The 12,157-nt window shown below is 46.8% G+C and overlaps 1 protein-coding gene across 1 annotated transcript in view; it reads right to left on the reverse strand.

The window, feature by feature from the left end:
• The window catches only part of GLA (galactosidase alpha), a 290,628-nt gene that overhangs the window by 26,542 nt on the left and 251,929 nt on the right, over window positions 1-12,157 (reverse strand). Inside the window, exon 6 of the mRNA XM_075835636.1 lies at window positions 8,551-8,748. Within this exon, the coding sequence (XP_075691751.1) occupies window positions 8,551-8,748 (198 nt within the window). The remainder of the gene's footprint in view (window positions 1-8,550; window positions 8,749-12,157) is intronic.

Genomic DNA, 12,157 nt, shown 5'->3' on the forward strand with positions numbered 1-12,157 from the left:
CCTCAGTGGACATCCAGGACATGTATCTGAACATTACTATTTGTCCAACTCACCAGTGGTACGTGCGCTTTGCGCTACTATCCCATCATTACCAATATGTGACTTTTCCTCTTGGGATCTCCATTTGGTTTTAGATGTCTTACAGTCTGCTTCCTTTGAACCCGGCAAGGCAGTGATCTGCACAGGCCTTCTTTTTTGCCTAAGGTTGTTTCGGCTGTTCACACGAATGAGGATATTGTTTTGCCATTTTTTTTCCCCCATCTCCCAGTCATCCAAGGAAGTGTTCTTGCAGACTTATCTTTTTGTCACTGCTTTCGGAGGTCGGATTCCCTATCCATCCTTCCGGAAAGTCCCAGGAAGGGTTTCCACCACAGCGGTTGGGGCTTCCTGGGCTGTGCGCAATCAGACCTCTGTCCTCCCACTGTGTAAGGCGGCCATGTGGACTTCTATGCACAACTTTGTCAAGTTCTACCAGGTGCACACTGTAACTTCCGTTGTCGCTGACCACGAATTCCTCCCATCCTGTCGACACCCTTCTCTCCAGAGATGTCCTGTTCCGCAGTCACCACTAGGGTGTGCTCACGAGCTCAGTCCAGCCTTAAGGAGCCAGAGCGAACACATGTGTGAGATTGAGATGATTGCTCCAAGATCACCCTGGACTATAAGAAGGGCTCTGCCCCTCCCTGCATTGCCTGAGCTTTGTTGTCATTAACCTATGTTCATATATGCAAAGTAAGCTCAGGCCATGGACCCCGCTGGTCTGCCTAAAACTATGTCGTTGTCTCAAGCGATGCAGGCAGACCTACGAGATCTGCGTTCACAATAAGACCAACGCCTCCTGGCAGCGAATTCCATTGCACATCGGCTAGATGTACAAGATGCAGCCGCCTCTGGTACTGTTCCTCCTGATTCTCGCTAACACTACCACCTCGTTATAACGAAAACGCGACTACCTGCAGAGGATTTCTCAATCATTGCCAGATCCACTCCTCTCTACATGCCAAAGTGTTTCAATCTGATGGCGCCAAGATTGCCTTTATTGTTTCCCTCCTCATTGGCAGGGCCCTAGCGTGGGCAAAACCAATCTGGGAACGACAGGGGTCAGAGACCCCTGACTTCCAGAGATTCCTCCAGACATTTAGTACTGTGTTTGAGGAAGCTGGACGAGTTTCGTCGGAAGCGGCCTCCTTGTTGAACCTGCGCCATGGAGACACCTCCGTGGGCGAGTACGCCATTCAGTTCCGCACCCTGGCAGGAGAGTTGTCCTGGAACGATGAGTCCCTAGTGGCTACATTCTGGCAGGGACTGTCGCCCGAGATCAAGGACGAACTGGCTGCTCGTGATCTGCCATCCACCCTGGACGCCTTCATTTTGCTTGCCACCGGGGTTGATATGAGGCTCCGGGAACGATCCCAGGAGATTCGTCGGGAGAGAAGACACCCGAGGCTGGCCCCCACTTTCCAGCAGTTTCCAGCACCCTCACCAGGTGGTCCACCTGAGGAGCCCATGCAGGTAGAATAGCTTAAATTATCCGTTCAAGAGAAACAATGAAGATGCACCTCGGTACTTCGTATTTATTGCGGCCTCGGGAGCCATGTTATGCTTCTGTGCCCTCAGAAGCCAAGAAACCCCAATGCCTAGGATTGTTTGGGGCGACACTGCGCTGGATAGAGACTTTTCCTTGTAACTCTCCATCCCCATGACTATTATGAGAAGAACCACCGGGTCTCGGCCTACCTTGACTCTGGGTCGGCAGCCAGTTTCATCCACAAGGATCTAGTGGACCTCCCCCAGTTGCCCACGACCTCTCTGGAGAGGCCACTGATCGTCTCCTCGGTGATCGGACTACCTCTGCCAGACCTGTTTATAGCCGTTACCAAACCGCTGAGGCTCCAGGTAGGAGCTCTTCATGCTGAACTCATCTCTTTTCTTGTTCTACCCAAGGCTGTCAATCCTGTCCTACTGGGCCTGCCCTGGCTCCGACTACATGCCCAGTTCTGGACTGGATTTCCGGACAGGTTCTCCAGTGGGGTCCCAAGTGCCACGACCGCTGCCTGGGTCAGATCCATCCTGTACCGCCTCCTAGTCCTCAGTCCTTGACAGAACTGCCTTCTCATTATGCCATGTTTTCGTCTCCGACCTCCAAGAAGGAAGCGGAGATGCTGACTCCACACCGGGCGTATGACTGTCCTATTGAGCGGATGCCTCTCTTCCCCGTGGTAGGGTATACCCTCTCTCCTTGCCAGAGACTCAGTCCATGTCCGCCTACATTAAGGAAAATCTGGAGAGAGGTTTCATACGGAAGTCCTCCTCCCTGGCAGGAGCTGGGTTCTTCTTTGTCAAGAAAAAGGACGATTCTCTGCAACCTTGTATCTACTACCGGGATCTCAATCTGATCACGGTCAAGAATAGAAATCCGCTGCCATTGATTTCTAAACTTTTTGGCCGCATACGAGGAGCTAAAACTTTTTCCAAACTAGATCTGCGTAGGGTTTACAATCTAATTCGGATTCGCCGAGGGGACGAGTGGGAGACGGCATTCAACACCCGAGACGTGCACTATGAATATCTGGTAATGCCCCCGCGGTCTTCCAAGAATTCGTCAATGACATCTTCCGGGATCTCTTCTATGTTTGTGTTGTGGTCTATCTTGACGATATATAAATTTTTTCTCCAGATCTGTTGACTCATCAGAAACATGTCCGCCAAGTTCTGCTGCGATTGAGGAAGAATCGCCTGTATGTCAAGTTAGAGAAGTGCACATTTGAGAGGAGCTCTCTACCCTTCATAATATAGGACCAAGGTCTTAAAATGGATCCGGAGAAAGTTAAGTCCGTACTGGAATGGCCACGCGCTCAAGGTCCATACAGCGTTTTCTGGGATTCGCCAATTTTTATCGACATTTCATCCCAGACTTCTCCTCACTGACATCTCCCATCTCTACCCTCACCAAAATGGGCATGAACGCCAAGGTGTGGACTCCAGGGTGTGGAATCCGCATTTAATATCCTAAAGAGTGCCTTCACGTCAGCCTCTACCCTCCATCATCCTGATGTATCTAGACAGTTTTCGTTGGAGGTAGACGCCTCCTCTGTCGGTGCTGGTGCACTCCTGTTCCAGAGAGGGGCCAAGGGTAAGGCAAAGGTATGTGGCTATTACTCTAGACTCTTCTCTTCCACAGAGCGGAACTACTCTATTGGGGATTGGGAGTTACTGGCCATCAAATTGGCCCTGAAGGAGTGGAGACATCTACTAGAGGGAGCAGCTCATCCCATCCTGAATTTCACGGACCACCAGAATCTCACCTATCTCCAGACGGCCCAACGGCTGAACCCTCATCAGGCCAGGTGGTCGCTGTTCTTTGCCAGGTTCCAGTTTGAGCTCCATTATTGCCCGGCCGACAAGAATGTGATGGCCGATGCGTTGTCCAGGTCATTCGAGAAAGAGGACACTGTGGAATCTCCACAAAATATTATTGATCCATCTTGCATTGTCTCTGTCAACCCCCTGCAAGTAAGGGACATTCCGCCGGGGAGGACCTGTGTGCGCCTGGCTGACAGTTGGAGAATCCTCCGCTGGGGACACTGTTGTAGACTGGCAGATCACGCGGGTACCCGTAAGACCTAATTGCCCATCATTTCTGGCTGCCCAAAGACATCATGGAATTTGTTTCCTCCTGCTCGGTGTGTGCTGCTAACAAGGTCGCTCACTCCAAAACTGCTGATCTGCTCCAACCGCTCCCTGGCAGCATATAGCAATGGACTTTGTTACGGACCTGCTTCGCTCTGCAGGATGCAGTACTGTCTGCGTGGTGGTGATTTTCGAAGATGGTTCACTTCGTTCCGCTGACCGGCCTTCTTTATGCTTCTCGACTGGCCAACCTCTTCATCCAACACATCTTCAACCTGCATGGCTTGCCGCAGCATATTGTGTCTGATCGGGGCGTCCAGTTCACCTCTAGGTTCTGTAAACTCCTCAATGTAAGATTGGACTTTTCCTCAGCCTACCATCCTCAGTCCAATGGTCGAGTCTAGAGGATCAATAATATCTTGGAGAACTACCTACGCCACTTCATCTCCAAGCAGCATGATGACTGGGTGCAGCTTCTTCTGTGGGCCGAGTTCTCATACAATAATCGCACTAGCGAGCCCACAAGAACCACACCGTTCTACATAGACTCGATCCTCCACTCTGCTGGCGGTCGACCGCATGAAATGGAAGGCAGACACAAGGAAAAGAGAACCTCCTCAATTTCTCCCAGGCACCAAGGTGTTGCTGTCCTCCAGGAATATCCGACTGAGAATGCCATCATACAAGTTTGCTTCCAGGTTCCTCAGATCCTTCGAGATTCTACAGCATATCAACCCTGTCACCTACAAGCTTCGGCTGCCTCCTACCCTCAAGATCCTCAACTCCTTCCATGTTTCCCTCCTGAAGCCGGTGGTCCTGAACCGCTACTCTAAGACTCTTAGCCCTGCAGTTGCCAACAGGGGTTCTGTGAGATATTTGAGGTTAAGGAGATCCTGGACACCAAAAAAGAGGAAGAACCTTTTATTTAGGAGATTGGAGGGGGTTTGGTCCAGAAGAGAGGTCCTGGGAGTCAGAGGAGAATCTCAATGCTCCTACCCTCAAAGAAGTTTCCCTCTTGTTCTAGGTCCCAAGAGGAGGGGCATAAGAGGGGGGATAATGTAACGTCCGTGTTCGCTGACCACAAACTCCTCCCATCCTATCGATGCCCTTCTCTCCAGAGATGTCTGCACATGCGGCCGTCCTGTTCCCCAGCCACCACTAGGGTGCGTGCACGAGCTCAGTCCAGCCTTAAGAACCCAGAGTGCACACATGTGTGAGATTGAGCTGATTGCTCCCAGATCACCCTGGACTATAAGAAGGGCTCTGGCCCCTCCCTGCATTGCCTCAGCTTTGTTGTCGTTAACCTATGTTCGGCTATACAAATGGTCTCCTAAGTGTCTTCCAGTTCCCAGTGTTCCCCTTTCCTGCTACCTGTATCCCTTGTTATCCTGGTCTAAGTGTCGTGAAGTATTGGAGTCGTGCTGCACTGAGTCTACGCCTGCTCCGCTACACCAAGCCTGGTACCTACCTGCTGCCAATGTCCCATCTGAGCCTGTCTGCTACTGTCTGAGAGGTACCACAGGTACACCTATTGAACTATAGACTTTCAACTGTGTCCTATTGGCCAGCTGCCATACCGTCAAGGCGGTACGGTCCAATGGGTCCACGTACCCTGTCACACACACCTTTGCTGCTGCAGATGCCTCCCGAGATCGCAAGGCATCCTTGAAAAAGCTGACCATGTCCTGTGTTCTGTTCCCACCCCTGGAGTCTGCTCTAGGAAGTCCCACGGTCTGTGTCCCCCAATGTAACGAACAAGAAAACAGTATTTTTGGAGTACTCACCATAAAATCGTTTTCTTTTCCGGTTCATTAGGGGACACAACTACCACCCATTCTTTTAAGGCTTTTTGTTCATGGTTGTCAGTTTGAGGGATTCTCCTCATGTGTTTGACATACCTCTCTTACCTTGTATCTGCTTTTCCTACTACTTGCGGACAGACTGAATAGATTAATGTCTGTGGGCAAGGTATATCCTGTAGGAGGAGTCACTCTTTTATTTCTTCGTGTCAAGCCTCCTAGTGGCCACAGCATATACCCAAGGTCTGTTTCCCCCAAAGAACTGTACAAGACAAGGATTTTACAGTGAGTACTCAAAAATCCTGTTATTTCTCTCTTTTATTTTATCTACTTATCAATTCGTCCATTGCTTCCACAGGTCTGGATTGAAGGCATCATTTTTGCTTGCAGTCGTTCTACATACCCCAGAGTGTGTTACACGTGTTTAATGATTTTATTTCACCAGATGAGGCCCCATGCACACAAACGTAAAAACGCCCGTAATTACGGCACATTTTTACGGGCGCATGGACTTCTATTGGCCACGGGTACCTCCCCGTATGCTTACCGGAAGGTGCCAATGCCGTTGAAAAATATAGAACATGTCCTATTTCAGGCCGTAATTACGGCATGGGCAGGCCCATAGAAGTCTATGGGGCTCCCATAATTACGGCTGACTACGTGTGTGCACCCGTAATTACGGGAGCGTTGCTAGGCGACGTCAGTGAATAGTCACTGTCCAGGGTGCAGAAAGAGTTAAACGATCGGCAGTAACTCTTTCAGCATCCTGGACAGAAAGTACCGATCACAATATAGATGAACCTGTAAAAAAAAAAAGACGTTCATACTTACCCAGAACTCCGTGCTTCTTCCTCCAGTCCGGCCTCCTGGGATGACGTTACAGCCCATGTGACCGCTGCAGCCAATCACAGGCTGCAGCGGTCACATGGACTGCCGCGTCATCCAGGGAGGTCGGGCTGGATGTCGAAAGAGGGACGCGTCACCAAGACAACGGCCGGGTAAGTATGAATTTCTTTTACTTTTACTACGGAAAGGGCTGCCCCTTCTCCCTATCCTGCACTGACAGAGAGAAGGGCTGCCGATTAGAGCAGTGCAATTTTGCAGCGAAAACGTGCCCGTAATTACAGGTGGAATACTGGTGACACCGGACCCGTATTTACGGGCACGGGTCCGTAAATACTGGTCGAATACGTGTGACCAAGGACCCGTGTTTACGCCAGTATTTACGGGAGGAAAAAATACGTTCGTGTGCATGAGGCCTGAGCACATTTCTTATTGGTTTTACCAGTCAACCAATATAATCGTGACATATTACACTAGGCATCCTCACTCCTTCGTCTTTCCTCTGTTCACATCAAGTCTGTGGTGCAAGCTTGAGAAACCCTCTTCGAGATGTTGCATCTTTATCTGAATAAAGTTAATCTTTTTTAAGCACTTCTTTGTGCTGCGGCTTTTCCTTGATTAATTATGGTGTAAGTCCATTGAACTAGGACTTTAGCTGCTGTGAACCCTCTATTAATACAGGGGATCTTCATTTGTAAGGCGGAAAAAAAGACATACGTCCACCCAGTTCAGCTTATTTTTCTTATGTTGATCCAGAGGAAGGCAAACTCCCTTGAGGCAAAAGCCAATTTCCTAATTTTAGGGAGAAATTCCTTCCCGACTCTAAATAAGTACTAGCACTAAATAAATCCCTGAATCCATCTACAGTACATTATAATTGTATTACATTTCAGGTTTACTGGAGTAAACATAAAATGTAATACAATTATAATCAAAGGAAGGCATTATGGCCCCGTTTGAACTCTTTTAGTGAATTCACCATAACATGTTCCTCTGGCAAAGAGTTCCATAGTCTTACTGCTCTTACAGTAAAGAATCCCCTTCTATGTTTGTGTATAAACCTCCTTTCCTCTAGATGTAGAGGGTGCCCCCTTGTTATAGTTACAGTCCTCGGTATAAATAGATTATGAAAGAGATCTCTATATTGACCTTTGATATATTTATACATAGTTATTAGGTTACTCCTCAGCCGTCTTTTCTAAACTAATTTTGCTAATCTTTCTGGGTACTGTTGTCCAACCATTACATTTTTTTTTTTTAGTTGCCCGTCTTTGAACTGCTTAAGCTCTACTATGTCTGTCTTTCTTGCCCAAAACTGTACACAGTATTCCATGTGCAGCCTTTTTATGATTTATGAAGTGGCAGAACTATGATCTTGTCATGTGCATTTATGCCCCTTTTGATGCACCCTGTGATCTGATTTGCTTTGGCAGCAGCTGCCTGACACTGGTTACTACAGTTAAGTTTACGGTCAACTATCAGTATTAAACAATTATTTGCCACTTCTCTGTCCAAGCTTCCAACTTCTCCAGATCCATTTGTAATAGAATACTGTCCAATTTTGTGTTAATTACGTTACACTAATTAGTTTTAACTGCAAAAATTTAAATTTACTGTGCAATCTCTCTACAAGGTAATTATTAAATATATTAAACAGCAATGGGCCCAATACTGACCCCTGTGGTACCCCACTAGTAATAGTGACCCAATCTGAGTAACGTTAATAAGCACCCTCCGTTTTCTTTAGTGCAAGTGCTGCTGGTTTGTTTCATTCATTCATTTTGTGGTGCCTGCTGGATGTATATGCCTTGGATAAATCTTCTGACATATGCAAGTGTATGCCATACAGTTGCACACATCGCCCATTGAAAAAAATAAATAGTAATTACGGTGTGTGACTACAATTTTCAGTACAGTAAAAAAAAAAAAGTTATTTTCGACATATACTGCATGAACATATGCCAAAAGGACATACATTGGTCCCATTATAGACCATGGACACGTTCAAGGTATATGGCAGACGTACACCACAATAGCCTTGGAGGCAGTTTTTTGTGTATTGATTTATATATTATGCCAGGGATAAACAAAATACTGTAGACATTAGAAGCCAATTAGACCACAAGTGGAGCCACTGTCTCAAGATGCTCTAGCAGCTATATTTTCAATGGGCAACACTAGCTTAAATGTGTAGGTAACAATATAGTTCTATTGGAATCCTTTGTATAATAACTAATAAGCAGACGTTTATCTTACAGCACGTTGTGCCTTTTATTACCTTGAGTACCCGGTACCCCTGAGCACCAAGGGAGTCTTGGTTGATGGCAATCACTTCTTGGTTTTGCAAAAGTGCTTTGGATCTTGGACTGATGTCTCGCAAATCATTGGACATAAGCAAAGGAGCAGCCATGATAGACCATAGAGCCATTTGAGTGACCTCCTGATCCCAACTCAAGCCAAAGTTACCGATAACAAGCTAGTAAAACATGGAAATAGGAATCATTAGAAAGACAACAATAGCAACACAACGATGTAGGAGTATAAGCCAGATTGTAATAAGACTATTAACTGTGTGTGTGTGTGTGTGTGTGTGGTGCCAAAAATACACAAAAAATGCTAAAAACCCACCGGGAAGACCTATAGTATCAGGCACTAATTATTTTCTCCAGCCTCTAGCTATTCATGTCGATTCCTTTTTACAAAACGTTGTTACTAAGTTACCTAATTGCCTTAAACCCTTCCCGCACACGGGCGTGACTGTACGTCCAAATACAAAGTGCTTTCCCGCACACGAGCGTACAGTCACAGGAGTTGTGCGCGCTTTATCTTCAGCGGCTGTCAGCTGTTATACACAGCTGACATGCCGCTGCAATGGCTGCGATGGCTGTTACCGCCGATCGCAGCCATGTAACCCCTTCAATGCGGCTGTCAATGACGTCCGCCGCATTGAAGTGGTTCACAGAGGGAGGGAGCTCCCTCTGTACACCCCCGGGCCCCCCCCGTGATGAATCGCTGGTGGCGATTGTTGCTATGGCAACCAGGAAGCCATTGCTAGGCTTCCTGGTTGCCCAGGTACGGAAGCCTATTAGGTCCTGCCCGAGACAGGACCTAATACGCTAACTGTCAAATGAAAAATGACAGTTACGATACACTGCACTACATAAGTAGTGCAGTGTATTGTACCGGGGATCAGAACACCAGATCTTCAAGTCCCCAGGTCAGTGTAAGGCCTCATTCACACGACAGGGTTTCCCGGACGGTTGCCGGCCGTTCATAAATCGTCCGGCACCCGGCTGGATTAGGAATAATAGACCCCTAATGGAGCTATTCACATGACCGATTTTTTGATGGCCGGGAAAACCGGCCATCAAAAAATGGGACATGCTCTGTTTTCGGCCGGGTACCCGGCCGCCCGGCTCCCATAGAAGTCTATGGGGCCGGGTAATACACGGCCATCACCGGAATGTGTCCCGAGTGATGGCCGGGTTTTCCGTCGCTTGCGCTCTATCTCCTCCTCCTCACAGCGCAGAGTGCATGTGAGGAGGAGGAGGAGTTTATGCCATTCGGACGAATGGCTGTACGCTGTACACTGTGTGGCAGGGCCGGGGTGTACAGCAGGTGGAGGGAGCACTGCGCTGGCTCCCTTCCCCTGCTTGTTTTAAAAGCGCCCTGGCCCGGCGACACCTTCCATGGCGCCGCTAGCAGCTGCTGCGGCTGCTACTACTGTAGCGACGCCACTATAGCAGAGCAGGGAGGTATCTCCCTGCTCTGCTATGTGCTAGCCCCACTTTAGCTCCTTGAAAGAGCGGAATCCCCGTGTTTTCGTGGAATTCCGCTCCTGGACAGAGCGCTTGATGTCTCTGTCCATATCTGGGCAGTGACATCAGGGGAAACTCCTGAAGCGGAATCCCCGAACACATGGGGATTCCCCTTCAGGAGTTGCCGCTGATGTCACTGTCCAGATCTGCCCGGCCCGGAACGGATGCAAAACTTTATGCAAACCGGCCGGGCAAAATGGCCGATTTTACCGGCCGACACTCGGGCTCAGGTGGGACCCGGTCATGTGAACCCAGCCTAAAAGAAAAAGTAAAAAATGTAGAAAAAAAAATGTGAAAGAAAAATAAATAAATAAATAAATAAATAATAAAAACAATAATCTTGCTGTTTCCCTAATCAAATCCTTAATTATTAGAAAAAAAATGAAAACATGAAAAAAAACTATACATAATAGGTATCGTTGCGTTCGGAACGGCCTGATCTATAAAAATGTCACAATATTTTTACCAAACGGTGAGCACTGTAAATTTTTTTAATAAAAAACAATGACAGCATTTTATTTTTTGGTCATCTTGTCTCAAAAAATTTTCAATAAAAAGTGATCAAAAAGTTGCAAGTAACGCAAAATGGTACCAATGTAAACTACAGTTCGTCACACATAAAACAAGCCCTCCCACAGCAATATCAACTAAAAAATAAAAAAGTTATGGCGGTCAGAAAACGGCGACACTAAAACATGATTTTTATTAGAAAAGAGTATTTTTATTGTGGGAACGTAGTGAAACGTAAAAAAACTATATAAATTTGGTGTCGATGTAATCGTATCGCCCCGCAGAATAAAGTTAACATGTTGTTTATACTGCACAGTGAACACTGTAAAAAAAAAAACAAAAAAAAAAAAACGTGCTAGAATGGCTGTTTGAATAAATGGAATAAATAGTGATAAAAATAAATAAATCACATGTACCCCAAGATGGGACCAATAAAAATTACAGCTCGTTACACAAAAAACGCGTCCTCACACAGCTCAGTCAACGGAAAAATAACACGTTATGACTCTCAAAACGCAATGATGCAAAATGATGCTAAATAACGGCCCAGACTCATTTTTTAGGTCCAGTAGAATTTCACTAAATACCCCACATCGTCATTTGCTGGACTCCACAGGTGGACCCCGTAGACGCAGCGGAGATGAGGAAACTAGCCTTGTGCTGCTTATAGGGCTAGTGAAGAAGTCAAAGATTAGGCAATACTGGAGCGCAGATATTTTGTATAATACCCCAAAAACCCGGCCTGTGCATAAAGGATTGGTTCAAAGCGTACCACACCAATCCATGGATTATTAATTTGTCAGGGATCATTACCATGTATATTGTTTGAAAAATATTATCCTCACACATGTATATACATTTCAGTTCTTTGTGTAATATACTGATATATATAACAAGTTCTTTGTTCATGTCGGACACACCTATGGAAGACACCGCCCCCTGGAATGCAAGAAGAGTGAGACTGAGAAACTGGTGGGGGCTTGGGCACTCCCACATCTCTGGGGAGGAGGCATGTGTCTTTTTCTGTGTTTCTTTGTTCTGAATAAAAAGTTTTCAGTCTTCCTCCTGGCTGAGAGAGGGAAGCTGTGTACCAAACATATTTGGCTGGTTTACTTCTTCCAGGCATGCCTTCAGCTTTCAATTTACAGAGGTGGTTATTCGGTGTGAAATACGGACCTGACATTTGGCGCCCGAACGTGGGGCCTCACTCGAGGAAATATCAAAATCCGGACAAACGACAATCACAGGGTGAAACAGAGGACTCAAAGTTGCCCACTGAAGGAATTTGATCACCTCCGCAATAACACGGTAAGCGAATTGATTTTTATAAATCTTCGTCTTATCTGTGTTAGTGGACAGTCTTGTGGCGATCTGTAGAACCCTTTTGTTGATTTCCTGGATTATCTCAGGCGACAGAGGTGATATTTTCCGCTGTGAGGTAAAAAAAACCTGTGAGACCTTAGTCGTGCCCGACTAACCATCCTCTGGGTAATTAGAGTCTAAATAAAAGATTATATAAGAGACCGGAGAGTTATCGACTGGGATTTTAATATTTCC

This window comes from Rhinoderma darwinii, chromosome 8, assembly GCF_050947455.1.
Source record: "Rhinoderma darwinii isolate aRhiDar2 chromosome 8, aRhiDar2.hap1, whole genome shotgun sequence".
Lineage (NCBI taxonomy): Eukaryota > Metazoa > Chordata > Amphibia > Anura > Rhinodermatidae > Rhinoderma > Rhinoderma darwinii.